Source organism: Aotus nancymaae, unplaced genomic scaffold (genome assembly GCF_030222135.1).
Source record: "Aotus nancymaae isolate 86718 unplaced genomic scaffold, 86718_ANA_hifiasm-v0.15.2.pri h1tg000040l, whole genome shotgun sequence".
NCBI lineage: Eukaryota > Metazoa > Chordata > Mammalia > Primates > Aotidae > Aotus > Aotus nancymaae.
The window spans coordinates 126448669-126464743 of NW_026988454.1; the positions used below are offsets into that span (position 1 = coordinate 126448669).

The window sequence follows — 16075 nt, forward strand, 5'->3', positions numbered from 1 at the left end:
GCAGCACCCACCCACACCTGGCCCATGCTGATGACTTTCTGTTCCATCCCCAACATGGAGACGATGTCAGACACCTTTAACTTTCAGCCTTCAGAGATTCATGGTATACTTTTGCACTCTAAAAATACAGGTTTCAGCCGGGTGCGGTGGCTCATGCCTGTAATCCCAGCACTTTGGGAGGCCCAGGTGGGCGGATCATGAGGTCAACAGTTCAAGACCAGCCTGACCAAAAATGGTGAAACCCCATCTCTACTAAAAATAGAAAAATTAGCTCGGCGTGGTGGCATGTGCTTGTAATTCCACCTACTCAGGAGGCTGAGGCAGGAGAATTGCTTGAACCCGGGAGGCAGAGGTTGCAGTGAGCTGAGAAGGTGCCACTGCACTCCAGCCTGGGCAACAGAGTGAGACTCTGTCTCAAAAATAATAATAATTAAATAAAAATACAGGTTTCTTCACTCCCATTGTAATTGTTGTATATTCTGCCTTATTGAAAGAAATTGTTCTGTTTTATTTACTTTTTAATTGAAAACTGGAACCTAACAAAAATCCATCAGTCCCTTCTTTATTTTTTTAAGAGACGAAGTCTCACTCTGTCACCCAGGCTGGAGTGCGGTGGTGCAATCTCCACTCACTGCAACCTCTGCCTTCCAGGTTCTAGCAATTCTGCCTCAGCCTCCCGAATAGCTGAGACTATAGGTGCACGCTGCCACACTGAATTAATTTGTTGTATTTTAGTAGAGATGGGGTTTCACCGTGTTGCCCAGGCTGGTTTTGAACTCCTGAATTCTCCTGCCTCAGCCTCCTGAGTAGCTGGGATTACAGGCGCACGCCACCACACCCAGCTAATTTTTGTATTTTTAGTGGAGACAAGGTTTCACCATGTTGGTCAGGCTGGTCTCGAACTCCTGACTTCATGATTCACCCACCTCAGCCTCCCAAAGTGCTGGGATTATAGGACTGAGCCACCACGCCTGGCTGCAGTCCATTCTTATTGGAAACAACCACTCAGATTAAGCTTTTTCCTAATTCATGGAACTTTCCTTTTCCAGCACTTGTCATTTAGAATCTGTCTGTTGTGGCCCTTTGCCAAATGACTTGATTTGTCATATGATCAAGAATGACTGTTTCCTCTTGGTACTGAAAGAAGCAGAGTCTGGTTTTTATTGTTTTTTTTTTTTTTCTGGACACTTTAACTTAGTGCACAGGATTGGTGTCTACTTGATTTTAGAGCATTAAGGTCGATACTGATTTGCTTTGAAGTGAACTTTGAGATTTATTGCCCCACAGTGTATATATTGGCTGAAGTAAACTTGAGGACAATAGCTGATGCTTACTGATCTGATAGTTAAACATCTGATGTTTTACTAAAATCGAATGCAACTTTGCAGCACAGCTCTGAATATGGCCCTCAGGGTTTCTGAAATTCCATTCCCTACTGCATCACTTGAGCATCTCTGAGCCACATCTTGCTTCCTCTGCTCAGTAAACTTCAGGGGGAAGCTGTTCACATGCAAACATTAGGCCATCATGCCAAAATATAGTTGCTTGAAATGACTCTCCTGATTGTTTGCATCACACTTGTACCTGTCTCTATGCTAGGGCTTTCCTCCTGCAGATGTCCTTTCTTGACATATACTCTTTACCCCCTAGTGACTATGGGCAGCCCTCCCTCCTGCTCCCCACCCTCGCATGAGACAGTCTGATTCTCCTTTGCATTCCCAGCACTTTAGACGTTTTCTGGCATAGAAAAGTCCACTCATCAAATGTTTGTAGAGCTGAATTGGGATGCAAGGTACATATACCCCCAGGCAAGTGAAGGACTAAAGGGATTTTAAAACTCAGCTAATTAGAAGGCCTTTCCTAGCAAGTATGAAGCCTTCTGATACTGATTTTCTCTCCCCCCACAGATATGCAATGCCTTTCATAATGCCAACATTTTGATACTCATCGCAGGGTGTCACTGTGAGTATCCTTCACCCCATGAGAGGGCTGTTTTGCACCCTGGGTCCTCTGCTCCCCAGGTATCTGACATTGTGTGTGTTCTGGGTTTGGTTTGTAGCTTCCATAGTCAGGGCATTTGAGAGGAATGATTTCTTTGACGCCGGCATCACCAAGGCCCAGCTGTTCCTTAGCGTTCACGATGCCATGCTGTTTGCCTTGTCAAGGAAGGTTCTAGACGCCTCCGAGTTAAGCATCAATGAATCTGAGACAGAGATCCAGGAAACCTACTCAGAAACAGAGAAGGTCAGACAAACAGACAAAGCATGGGGTTGGGGAAAGGGATTGAGGTTGGTGGGGGATAGGTGAGGGACGGGTGGGGGCCAGGAGTCAGGATACCTGATCAGATAGATGAATAATGTCCAGGAAAGGTATTTAGTATGGCTGTGTGTTGAAATGCTCCCTTACCACCTGGTAAAAAGCAGTGGATCTGAGCAACCAAGTGTCCCCAACTGTCATGGCATCGGGGTCCCATTCAAGATATTTCCCTAACTGAAGAGAGGGTTTGCCTGACCCAGAATAGACCTCAAGAATCCTTCCACAGCATTCTGGGCTAGTGTCTCTTACCAGTTGCTAAATATTTTAAATGTCTCCCCTAGCTATACCTTCAGAATTCCTCCCCATCCCACCCACTCTTGGGATGAATAAAACTAATGAACTAGCAGAGATTTAGATCTCTAATCTTGCCTAATACCTCAGTTTTATTACCTTTACATTATAATATGAGATTTAATGGACCTGACCAAATGCAAAGGAGAATGATAAATAAGTGAATTTTCAGTATTTTATTAATACTGAGACCTCGGCCCACTTCGGCATTTTCAAATCAGTACCTGTGTAAAGGTTTCTAAAAAAAGGAAATTAAAAACAGATGGGCACTAAAATATTATCTAATGATTAGAAATCATTTTTAAACAAAACCCCTGATTCTTTGACTTACTACATTTCAGTAATATGTGAACATTTTATGACAAGAAAAGTATTACCAGAGTAAAAAAATGTTTTTTAAAATTCCAGGAAGTGGTGTTCCTGTGCAGTGGTGTTTATGACTAATGATCGCAACCAGTTAAAGATTGCTTTATTCGTTTTCCACTCCCACTGCTTCACCTGACTACCTTTGAAAAAAGAAAAAAGAAAACAAAATTTGGCCGGGTATGATGGCTCACGCCTATAATCCCAGCAGCACTTTGGGAGGCTAAGATGGGCAGATCACCTGAGGTCAGGAGTTTGAGACAAGCTTGGCCAACATGGTGAAACCCCATCTCTAATTAAAAAAAAAAAAAAATTCAATAAGCAAAAGATACATATTTTACAAGATCCAGCCTTGTCAAACACAGCCTTTTTCTTTTCTTTTCTTTTTTAATGTAATGTATTACTAATGATAACCCTTACTTTGTTGAAAATTATCACAGGTTATATGTCTCTGCTTATTCAGAACAACTTTTTCCCTGATAGCTAGGTTTGAACGTATTTTTTCTATTCTGCTCCACAGTCCATTCCCAATCATAAAATCATAGAATCTCACAACCACTGCATTGAAAGGACCCTCAGGGCTCACCCAACGTGAAGCAAGAATTCTCTTGACAGCATCTCTGACCAGAGGTGGTCCTTATGCTTAACTTCCATTGGTTCTCAAACTTCAATATACATCAGAATCACCTTAATATACTGTGAAAACCCAGACTGCTGGGCCCCTTTGTGTCCCAATACCCTGAATTTCTGATTCAGTGGGTCTGGGGTAAGACCAGCAAATCTGCATAGCTAGTAAGTTATCAGGTAATACTAATGCTTTGGTACAGGAACCACGCTTTAAGAACTATTGCCATAGATATTCAACATACATCTTCCACTATCAAAGTCTAGTGTACCTGGTAATTTTTGTGTGTGTGTCAGACATTTTATTTGGAAAATGTTTATAAAAATAATTTAAGGCCTGAGATATTTTTCTTCCAGAAGGAATTTGATGGTTTTGGCAGATACCTGAAGACAGTAGCAATCCAGGATCTCCTTCATCAGATTTCAAGACTTGAGGTTTTCTAGGCCATTCACGTGACCCAAAGCTCAGCTGCAGTCTATGTGACAGTTCACCATATAGCCCCTTCCTTGGCAGGCCTTGGAATCCAATGTTTGCAAGTCTAAGCCCTTAAAGCCATCAAAAGTGCTGATCAACATATATGTGCCACTTCTGATCATCAAATACCCTCAGAACAAAAGTGGCCCCAAATGTCAGGTTCACCTGGCTAGATTTCCACCTTTTCCCAAATCTTGGCCTGGTAGTTCTTCATGATCTTGTTAGCATTATGATTCCTTCAAGTAAAAGTTTTAAAAATACATTAAAAAAAAATTTATCTGGTAGTTAAAACTAGTAAATTTAAAAACTAACTAGTAGTTAATAAAAAACAACTAGTTGGCTGGGCGTGGTGGCTCATGCCTGTAATCCAAGCACTTTGGAGGCCAAGGCAGGTGGATTACGTGAGGTCGGGAGTTCAAGACCAGCCTGACCAACATTGTGAAACCTCGTCTTTAATAATAATAATAATAATGATAATGATAATAATAAAGGGGCCGGGCGCGGTGGCTCACACCTATAATCCCAGCACTTTGGGAGGCCGAGGTGGGTGGATCACGAGGTCAAGAGATCAAGACCATCCTGGTCAACAAGGTGAAACCCCGTCTCTACTAAAAAAATACAAAAATTAGCTGGGCATGGTGGTGCATGCCTGTAGTCCCAACTACTCGGGAGGCTGAGGCAGGAGAATTGCCTGAACCCAGGAGGCGGAGGATGCGGTGAGCCGAGATCGCACCATTGCCCTCCAGCCTGGGTAACAAGAGTGAAACTCCGTCTCAAAAAAAATAAAATAAAATAAAATAAAAAATTAAAAAATAAAAAACAACTAGTTGGCCGGGCGCGGTGGCTCACGCCTGTAATCCCAGCACTTTGGGAGGCCAAGTTGGGTGGATCACGAGGTCAAGAGATCGAGACCATCCTGGTCAACATGGTGAAACCCCGTATCTACTAAAAATACAAAAGAATTAGCTGGGCATGATGGCACGTGCCTGTAATCCCAGCTACTCAGGAGGTTGAGGCAGGAGAATTGCCTGAACCCAGGAGGCGGAGGTTGTGGTGAGCCGAGATCGCGCCATTGCACTCCAGCCTGGGTAACAAGAGCAAAACTTTGTCTCAAAAAAACAACAACAACAACTAGTTAACTAATAGCTACTAATAAAGTAATTGGTTTGAATTTTGCAGGCTGCTTTTACTATAAATGGAAGTTTCTCTATTTTTTATTTATAATTATGATACTCAACATACTTGTTTTTAAATATTATTTAGTCACATTAATATTTCTTCTTTTTTGGGAGGGGGGCACAGAGTTTCATTCCTGTTGCCCAGGCTAGAGTGCAATGGCATGATCTGGGCTCACTGCAACCTCTGCCTCCTGGTTTCAAGCGATTCTCCTGCCTCAACCTCCCAAGCAGCTGGGATTACAAGCATGTGCCACCATACCTGGCTATTTTTGTATTTTTAGTAGAGACAGGGTTTCTCCATGTTGGTCAGGCTGGTCTCAAACTCCCGACCTCAGGTGATCCGCCTGCCTCAGCCTCCCAAGGTGCTGGGATTTCTTATTATTTATATTTACTTTTTATTTAGAAAGTCATTCCCACTTAGAAAGTAAATAAGACCTATTTTCTTCTAGATTTTTATGTTTTTATTTTTTATATGTTATACTTTTTTTTCAGCTTCCTCAGGTTGAATATATATTATACTCTTTAATGTAAATACAGTGTATTTCAGCGTACAGGCATTAAAGGGTAATCTTTATTTTTAATCTTTATAGCTATTTTGGGCTATATACCATCTATCTTAGTTCATTAGTGCTACTGTAACAAAATACCTGAGACTGGGTAATTTATGAATAGATATTTATTTCTCACAGTTCTAAATGTGAGACGTCCAAGATCAAGGTCCTGGCAGTTTCAGTGCCTTGTTCCATCTTCTCTCGGCAGCATCCTCACATGGCAGATGGTGGAAGGACAAAAGGGCCTATGCAAGCTCCCTCCAGCCCTTTTTTTTTTATAAGGCACTAATCCATTCACAAGGGCAGAGCCCTTATGACTTAATCACTTCCCAAAAAGCCTCACCTCTTAATACCATTACGGTGTGGATTAAGTTTCAACATGGGTTTTTGAAGCCATGCATGCAAACCATCGCACCATCTAACCATCTATTGAATAAGCTTTCTTTCCCCTACTGATGTGATAAGTTATTTTCATAAAATATTATATTCTTATGAAAACTAGAGTCTATTTCTAGCTTAGTTGTAGATTTCATTGTTCCGTATAGCTTCAGTATTACAGTGGTTTTTTTGTGTGTTTGTTTTTGTTCTTTGAGACAGCATCTCACTCTGTCGCCCAGGCTGGAGTGCAGTGGCACAATCTTGGCTCACTGCAACTTCCATCTCCCAGATTCAAGCAATTCTCTTGCCTCTGCCTCCTGAGTAGCTGGGATTACAGGTGTGAGCCACCACATCTGGCTAATTTTTGTATTTTTAGTAGAGAGAGGGTTTCACCATGTTGCTCAGGCTAGTCTCAAACTCCTGACATCGGGTGATCCACCCACCTTGGCCTCTAAAAGTGCCAGGATTACAGGTGTGAGTCACTGCACCCAGTCACACTGTTTCTACTACTATTGCTATATAATATACCTTTTTTTTCTTTTTCTTTATTTTTTATTTTTTATTTTAACTTTTTGTCAATCACCAAAGGCACTAGACTGAATTTTTTTTTTTTTTTTTTTTTTTTTTTTTTGAGACTGAGTCTCCCTCTGTCATCCAGGTTGGAGTGCAGTGGTGCAATCTTGGCTCACCTCCGCCTCCTGGGTTCAAGTGATTCTCCTGCCTCAGCCTCCCAAGTAGCTGGGACTACAGGCCACCATGCCCAGCTAATTTTTTGTTTTTAGTAGAGACGGAGTTTCACTGTGTTAACCAGGATGGCCTCAATCTCCTGACCTCGTGATCCACCTGCCTCAGCCTCCCAAAGTGCTGGGATTACAGGCATGAACTACCATGCCTGTCCACTGTATAATACACTTCAACATTTGGTTAAGAAGTCCTATGGCATCAGTGTTCTATTTCACAATTTGCTAAGTCATTCTCACCAATTTCTTCTTCCAAGCCAACTTTTGAATCTTTTGTCAGGTCCCCACCCCTGAAAAACAAATCCTATTGAAATAATCAAAATACATAATCACTTGAGAATTTATATCTTTATAGTATTCATTCTTCTCATCCAGAAACATGAACTGTCTCTACATTTATTGTCTTCTTAAATGTTTCATTCATAGTAAGGTTTTGTGACTTTCTTCACATAGAGAAATCCTAGATACTTTATATGTTTTACTTTTTTGTTTTTTTGAGACAGGGTGTTACTCTGTCACCCAGGCTGAAGTGCAGTGTCATGATCACAGTGCACCATAGCCTTGACCCCTTAGGCTCAAGCAATCCTCCAGCCTCAGCCTCCCGAGTAGCTAAAACTACAAACGCACACAACTACATCCAGCTAATATTTGTATTTTTGCAGAGATAGGGTTTTACCATGTTGCCCAGGCTGGTCTTGTATTCCTGGGCTCAAGCAATCCACCCACCTCTACCTCCCAAAGTTCTGGGATTACAGGCATGAGCCACTACACCTGGCCATTTTCATTATATTTTCTAACTGGCAATTGCTAGCATATAGGAAACTCATTGGGTTTTATTAAATTATTTGGCTAGTTTTGTGAACCATTTTACTATTCCAAAGAGTTTCACTGTTTTTTCGTTTGTTTGTTTTTTGTTTTTTTACGGAGTCTTCATTGTTGCCAGGTAGGAATGCAGTGCTGCAATCTCGGCTCACTGCAACCTACGCCTCCTGGGTTCAAGTGATTCTTCTGGCCTCAGCCTCCTGAGTATCTGGGACTACAGGCACTCACCAGCACTCCTGGCTAATTTTTGTATTTTTTTTTTTTTTTTTTTTTTTTAGTAGAGACGGGGTTTCACCATGTTGGCCAGGATGGTCTCCATCTCTTGACCTCATGATCTGCCCACCTCAGCCTCCCAAAGTGCCGGGATTACAGGCATGAACCACTGTGCCTGGCTAAGGTTCCACCGTTAATTCTTCTGGGTTTTCTAAATAGGAAAGTATTTTCTAAAAGTAATACTAATTTTTCATGCTCCAATTGTTAGAATTCTTTTTTTCTTTTTTCTTTCTTTTTTTTTTTTTGAGACGAAGTTTCGCTCTTGTTACCCAGGCTGGAGTGCAAGGGCACGATCTCGACTCACCGCAACCTCCACCTCCTGGATTCAGGCAATTCTTCTGCCTCAGCCTCCTGAGTAGCTGGGATTACAGGCATGCGCCACCATGCCCAGCTAATATTTTGTATTTTTAGTAGAGACGGGGTTTTACCATGTTGACCAGGATGGTCTCGATCTCTTGACCTCGTGATCCACCCGCCTCCGCCTCCCAAAGTGCTGGGATTACAGGCGTGAGCCACCGCATCCAGCCAATTGTTAGAATTCTTATTTCAATATCAGATATTATTGCATTAACTAGACCTCTCAGAACAATTTAAGTAATAATGATGAATCTTGTCTTACTCCTGAATTTAATGAGAAGGGTTCTTATGTGTCTCTATTAAGACTAGTTGTGGCCGGGTGTGGTGGCTCATTCCTGTAATCCTAGCACTTTGGGAGGCTGAAGCAGGCAGGTCCCTTGAGATGAGGAGTTTGAGACCAGCCTGGCCAACATGGCCAAACCCCATCTCTACTACAAATACAAAAATTAGCTGGGCATGTTGGTGTGTGCCTATAATCCCAGCTACTCAGGAGGCCGAGGCATGAGAATCACTTGAATCTGGGAAGCAGAGGTTGCAGTTAGCCGAAATCATATCCCTGCACTCCAGCCTGGGTGACAGAGTGAAACCCTATCTCAAAAAAAAAAATTAAAAATAAAACACTAGTGGTGACAACTAGTTTAAGATGGACATATCAGCCAGGCATAGTGACTCATGCCCGCACTTTGGGAGACTGAGGCAGAAGAATCACTTGAGGTCAGGAATTTCAGAGCAACCTGGGCAACAAAGTAAGACTCTATCTTAAAATAAATAAATAAAAATCAGCCAGGTATGATGGTGTGTACCTGTAATCCTAGCTTCTTGGGAGCCTGAAGTAGGAGGATTTCTTGAGCCCAGAAGTTTGAGGTCACAGTGATCTTTGATTATGCCACTGCACTCTGGCCTGGATGACAGAGTAAGACCCTGTCAAAAAAATAAAAAAAAAGAAGGACATTATCTACTGTTTTTTTTTTTCTTTTTTTTTTAGAGATGGGGTTTCACCTTGTTGGTCAGGCTGGTTTTGAACTCCTGACTTCAGGTAATCCACCTGCCTCAGCCTCCCAAAGTGCTGGGATTACAGGCGTGAGCCACTGTGCCCAGCCCCCTTTTTTTTTTAATCTACTATGTTTTTAAAAAGCATTTTCCTAATGTACTAACATTCTTATATTAAGACCTGGTATTAAATATGTCAATTGTTTTCTGGTATTTAAGAAATAAATTCTTAATATAAGAATGTTAGTACATTAGGGAAGTGTGGTGCCTCATGCCTGTAATCCCAGCACTTTGGGAGGTGGAGGTGGGTGGATTGCTTGAGCCCATTCTTAATATAAGAATGTTAGTACATTAGGGAAGACTAGAAGAGGAGCAAGTTCTATTTCATGTGTATTGAATTCAAAATGCCTGGGTCAGGCGTGGTCTCATGCCTGTAATCCCAGCACTTTGGGAGGCTGAGGTGGATGGATCACTTGAGGCCAGGAGTTTGAGACTAGCCTGGCCAACATGGTAAATCCCCTTCTCAACTAAAAGGACAAAAACTAGTTGGGCATAGAGGCACAGACCTGTAGTCCCAGCTACTTGGGAGGCTGAGGCAGGAGAATTACTTGAACCTGGGAGGTGGGGACTGCGGTGAGCCAAGATCATGCTACTGTACTCCAGCCTGGGCAACAGAGCAATACTCTGTCTCAAACAAACAAACAAAAAATCAAGATGCCTATTGAACATTCAAGTGGAGATGTCATGAATGGAAGTGAATATATGACCTGCAGATCAGGGTAAGGGTTATAACCAAAGAATCATCAGCATATAGATGGTAATGAAAATTATGGGCCTAAAATAAAAGTCCCTAGGGAGAGAGCATAGATAGAGAAGAGAAAGGTCCCAGAATCAAGCCCTGGGGCATACCAACATCTAGAAGTCCGGTAGAAGTAGAGGAGACAGCAAAGAGACCAAGAAGCAACCAGGGAGGAAGGAGGAGGAAAAGCAGAAGAGTATCATATGGTGGTTGAGAAGAAAATGTTTCAGAAGAGTGACGTGATTAATTTTGGGGAATGCTGCTACAAGGCTGATTCAAGGCTGATCTAAGGCCTTGTGGGCACCTGCTGTGTGACAAGCTCATTGCCTGGTACTGGGATATCAAGAACCAGGCCCTGTCCTACTACAAGGAGCTTAGAGGCTAGGAAGGGGTAGATTTGTAACTAAATAAAGCAATACATTACTGGTACTACGATGGAAATGTGAAGGTGTAGTTGGAACACAAAAGAAGCTATGGTCCTACCTGGTCATCTTGGCTCTGAATCTGGGGTGATGACTAAGTGGATGTGGACAAGATAGAGGAGGACAAGTCGGGCAAAGGGAGTGGCAGGTACAAAGCTGAGCAGTAGTCGGGCAACTCTGGGTAACTTTATAGTGAGAGCAAAGGGTGGGGACCACAGCTGGAATAAAGCTAAAGAAGAATGGCAGGAGGCCAGGTCACACACAGCCTTACATGCCCTGTCAAGGATTGCACTGGGGGTTGGCAAGACAAGTAAGATCAAGAAGACAAGATGTTTCAGAATGTCATTAAGTCCATGGTTGGTCGTGAAATCCAGTCTAGCTAGAAAAGCCAGAGAAATTCTAAGTTGGAAATTGATTGAGTCTGAAGAATAGTGAGTAACTGAGAAACCAGAGGGTACAAGGAAGATGAAAAGCAGATTTATGGATAATGTCATTGGTATTTTAAAGAAAATTTAAAAAATATATTTTAAGAAAAAATAAAGGGTGGGTGCAGTGGCTCATGCCTATAATTCCAGCACTTTGGGAGACTGAGGCAGGCAGATCACTTGAGCTCAGGAGTTCAAGACCAGCCTGGCCAACATAGTGAAACTCTGTTTCTACTAAAAATACAAAAATTAGCCAGGCCTGGTGGCACACGCCTGTAGTCCCAGCTACTTGGGAAGCTGAGGCAAGAGAATCACTTGAATTCAGGAGGTAGAGGTTTCAGTGAGCTAAACCTCTGCCACTGTACTCCAGCCTGGGCAACAGAGCAAGACTCTGTCTCAAAAATAATAATAAAAAGAAAATAAAAAGAAAAGTTGGCCGGGTGCGGTGGCTCACGCCTGTAATCCCAGCACATTGGGAGGCCGAGGCGGGTGGATCACGAGGTCAAGAGATCGAGACCATCCTGGTCAACATGGTGAAACCCCGTCTCTGCTAAAAATACAAAAAATTAGCTGGGCATGGTGGCGCGTGCCTGTAATCCCAGCTACTCGGGAGGCTGAGGCAGGAGAATTGCCTGAACCCAGGAGGCGGAGGTTGCGGTGAGCCGAGATCGCGCCACTGCACTCCAGCCTGAGTAACAAGAGCGAAACTCCGTCTCAAAAAAAAAAAAAGAAAAGTTGATTTAGGCAAGAAATATTTTCTACTCTGCAAGGAACCCATGGTTCTATTACCTTAAGTCCTATTGTATTCTGAAATTTATTGACTACTCAAAAGTTAAATTTCTTTTTCTTTTTTTTTTTTTTTTTTTGAGACGGAGTTTCCCTCTTGTTACCCAGGCTGGAGTGCAATGGTGCGATCTCGGCTCACCGCAGCCTCCGCCTCCTGGGTTCAAGCAATTCTCCTGCCTCAGCCTCCCGCGTAGCTGGGATTATAGGTACGCGCCACCATGCCCAGCTAATTTTTTGTATTTTTAGCAGAGACGGGGTTTCACCATGTTGACCAGGATGGTCTCCATCTCTTGACCTCATGATCCACCCTCCTCGGCCTCCCAAAGTGCTGAGATTACAGGCGTGAGCCACTGCGCCCGGCCAAATTTCTTTTTTTTTGAGACAAAGTCTCACTCTGTTGCTCAGGCTGGAGTGCAGTGGCACAAACACAGGTCACTGTAGTCTCAGCCTCTTGGACTCAAGCAATCCTCCTGCCTCAGCCTCCTGAGTAGCTAGGACTACAGGCATGTGCCACCATGGCCAGCTAATATTTTTAATTATTATTATTATTTTTTTTGTAGAGATGGAAATTTCACTATGTTGCCCAGGCTGGCCTTGAACTCCTGGACTAAAGTGACTCTCCTGCCCCAGCCTCCCAAAGTGCTGGAATTACAGGTATGAGCCACTGCGTTCAGAAGAAAGTTAAATTTAATTAGAAATTTAACCCACCTAATTGTATTTCAGAATGACAACTCAACATATAAAATGAGCCGCAGTTTCCTAGGAAGCCAAAAAAATGTAAGTCCAGATTTCACCAAGATCCAACAGCCAATACAAGAGGAGTCGGAGTTGGATTTGGAGCTGGAGTCAGATCAAGAGGCTGGGCTGGGTCTGGACCTAGACCTGGATAGGGAGCTGGAGCCAGAGTCGGAGCTGGAGCCTGAAATCGAACTCGAGCCCCAGCCTGAGACCGAGACCGAGCCGGAGATGGAGCCCAACCCCAAACCTAGGCCAAGAGCTCGAACTTCTCCTCAGCGGCATTACTGGCCTGTGTATCATCCATCTGTGGCTTCCACCCAGTCTCAGACTCAGCCTCGGTCATGGTCAGTGGGGAGGAGAGGCCATCCTATGGATTCATACTCATCAAACGGCAGCAGCAATGAGGACGTCTAGGAGGAACTGGAAATAAGGGGTCGGATAATCCTGGCAAATCCTCCCACCCAAAGAGGGGTCAATTGGTCCAGAGACCTAGACTGGATACAAACTTTGGTACTTTGACTCCTACCACCTGCTGGCCTTCTTCCTTGCTCTGCACTGGGATCCACTCCCAAATCATATTACTAAATGCCAACAATTATCTCTGAATGCCCTATCTGGGCTCCCCTCATTTCACCTTCAGCATATATTCTAGTCATGAGTTTCCTTCTTCACATACCCCACATCTCCGGGCTTTGTGCCAGACCATCTCTAATTTAATCCTCTCATTCCTGTTCCCCTTTCTCCAAAGAGATGAAGCTCAAATAAAATATATAACTCTAGTAACATTTGGATCCTTCCTGCACCTTCTCCCTTCTCTGTATTCTGTATCTCAAAGGAAATGTCAAACGAGAGGGATCCCGGAAGGGAGTGGACATGGTGGAGAAGAGATGAACAAGAAAAAGAAAAATTAAGTAGCATTTGTATTTTACACACAAAGTATCTTCCCTGTACTAATGGGGAAATTGGGAAAATAGGCAGGTTAAACCAGGCCAAAAGTAAGCCAGCTTGTGAGACTTGTGGTACAAGGTCCTGCTAAGCTGAGAGCACTTTTGCTGTCATCCTTAGAGGTCAAGATCTTATCCTGCCACTGGTTTCATAAGGCCAATTAGCTGTACCAACTGATGGGAGTTCCCTTTATGAGTTCCCTTTATGGAACTCTCCCTCGTATTCAGATTCACATTCACCACTACTTCCTTACAAGTTTTTAAGATATGTGCAATTTGGAATCTGTACTCTTGGTGTACCAAGGAGCTAAAATCTGTGACAGTCACAGTTAGCCTAGAAGTTGGAAAAGTTAATCATTACTAGTTTTGTCCAAATCCATTCAAAAAATTCCCCCTTCCCCATTTAAAATATGTCTAGTATAAAACTATGATCAGAAGAAAAATACAGACCCCCTAGGCAAAGGTATATGAAATCCTGAATTTTGGCTGGGTGCAGTGGCTCGCACTTGTAATCCTAGCACTTTGGGAGGCCGAGGCAGGTGGATCACCTGAGGTCAGGAGTTCAAGACCAGCCTGGCCAACACGGTAAAACCTTGTCTCTACTCAAAATACAAAAATTAGCCAGGTGTGGTGGCAAGTACCTGTAATCCCAGCTACTCGGGAGGCTGAAGCAGGAGAATCACTTGAATTCAGGAGGCGGAGATTGTGATGAACAGAGATCACACCACTGCACTCCATCCTGGGCAATAGAGTGAGACTCCATCTCAAAAAAAAAAAAATCCTGAATTTTATTCCCAACTCAAAAAACATGACTCCTCCTGCCTGAGTACTCCATTTCTCTTATTTGTTAAGTGAAATAAATCTTTGTTAAAATATAGATTTATTTTATCATAGAGATAGCATATACATTCACTCATTCTACAAGCATTTTGTTAAGCATCTACTACAAGCATAGCATCTCAAAATGTGAGGTAGGTAAGACAATATTATCTTAATTTATACATGCATAAACTGAGATATAATATGCAATATGACCTTGTAAATACAAAAAGAGGTAGAGGCAAAGTCACAAGCTTCATTGTTTCATGTTTACTGAACACATTTATTGAACGCCTACGCTGTACTAAGCACTGTCCCAGGTGCTGAAGATACAGGAGGGGTGTAGAATGGACAAAAATAATTACAAATTATGAAAAGTAATAAATTACAAACTGTAAAAGTGAAACACAATAAACTCTGGGGGCATATCAAGAGGACATGACCTAGTCTTGGGTCTCAAAGTTTTCCCTAAGACAATGACATATTACTTGAGATCTGAAGGATAAGTAGGAATTAGGCTTAAAGTAAGTTCCAATGAGAGACTGTTAGAAGGTCAGGGCCAAATGGGGAACCAAGAGTGGTGACCGTGGATGAGAACAGAAGCTGAACATCCTGGGTCACAACTAGATGGAGCCTATGATATCAAGGCTCAACTAGAAATGTCAAACCAGGAATAAGTTGTCAGGATAGCAGGGACAGGCACAGAAATCTGCCAAAGCCAAGGAAACATTTCATTTTTCTTTTTCTTTCTTTTTTTTTTTAAAGATGGGATTTCACCATGTTGGTTAGGCTGTTCCTGAACTCCCAACCTCAGGTGATCTGCCCGCCTTGGCCTCCAAAGTGCTTGGATTACAGGCGTGAGCTACCACACCCGGCCAACATTTCATATTTATAACAGGAGACAGTCCAGGCGCGGTGGCTCACAGCTGTAATCCTAGTACTTTGGGAGGCTGAAACGGGTGGATTGCTTGAGCTCAGGAGTTTGAGACAAGTTGGGCCACACAGTGAAACCCCATCTCAACTAAAATAAAAAAAAATTAGCCAGGCATAGCGGCATGCGCCTGTAGTCCCAGCTACTCAGGAGGCTGAGGCAGGAGAATTGCTAGAACCTGGGAGGCGGAGGTTGCAGTGAGCCGAGATTGCGCCAGTGCACTCCAGCCTGGATGACAGAGCGAGACTCTGTCTTTTTTTTGAGACAGTCTCGCTCTGTCGCCAGGTGCCAGGCTGGAGTGCAGGGGCACGATCTCGGCTCACTGCAACCTCCGCCTCCCGGGTTCAAGCAATTCTCCTGCCTCAGCCTCCCAAGTAACTGGGACTACAGGCACGTACCACCATGCCCAGCTAATTTTTATATTTTAGTAGAGACAGGGTTTCACTATGTTGGCCAGGATGGTCTCAATCTCTTGACCTTGTGATCCACCCGCCTCGGCCTCCCAAAGTTCTGGGATTACAGGTATGAGCCACTGCACCTGGCCTGAGACTCTGTCTCTTAAATACACACATACACACACAGGAGACTAAGAAGGGCACAGAGAGCCTAGTTTCTACAGACTGCCACCTTCTCACTTCAGTTCCCTTCTAGTCCCATGTATCCATTAGAGGAAAGTCTATAAACACAGAATCAATGGCTTCTGACACTTGCACCATTAAGTCGTAGAGTCTAGACTTTGATCCTCTCTCCTACAACTGCACCAATCTATATTAGTCTGTTTTCACACTGCTATAAAGATACTACCTGAAACCAGGTAGTATCTTTACAAAGAAAAGAGGTATATTAGTCCATT

The 16075-nt window shown here is 43.2% G+C and overlaps 1 protein-coding gene across 1 annotated transcript in view; it reads left to right on the forward strand.

Annotated features, from left to right (window-relative positions):
- The window catches only part of SLC26A8 (solute carrier family 26 member 8), a 98145-nt gene extending 84842 nt beyond the window's left edge, over positions 1 to 13303 (forward strand). The window contains exons 17-19 of the mRNA XM_064361121.1: positions 1908 to 1962; positions 2060 to 2244; positions 12514 to 13303. Of these exons, the coding sequence (XP_064217191.1) occupies positions 1908 to 1962; positions 2060 to 2244; positions 12514 to 12942 (669 nt within the window). The 3' untranslated portion in view covers positions 12943 to 13303. The remainder of the gene's footprint in view (positions 1 to 1907; positions 1963 to 2059; positions 2245 to 12513) is intronic.
- Positions 13304 to 16075: the final 2772 nt, after the last annotated feature.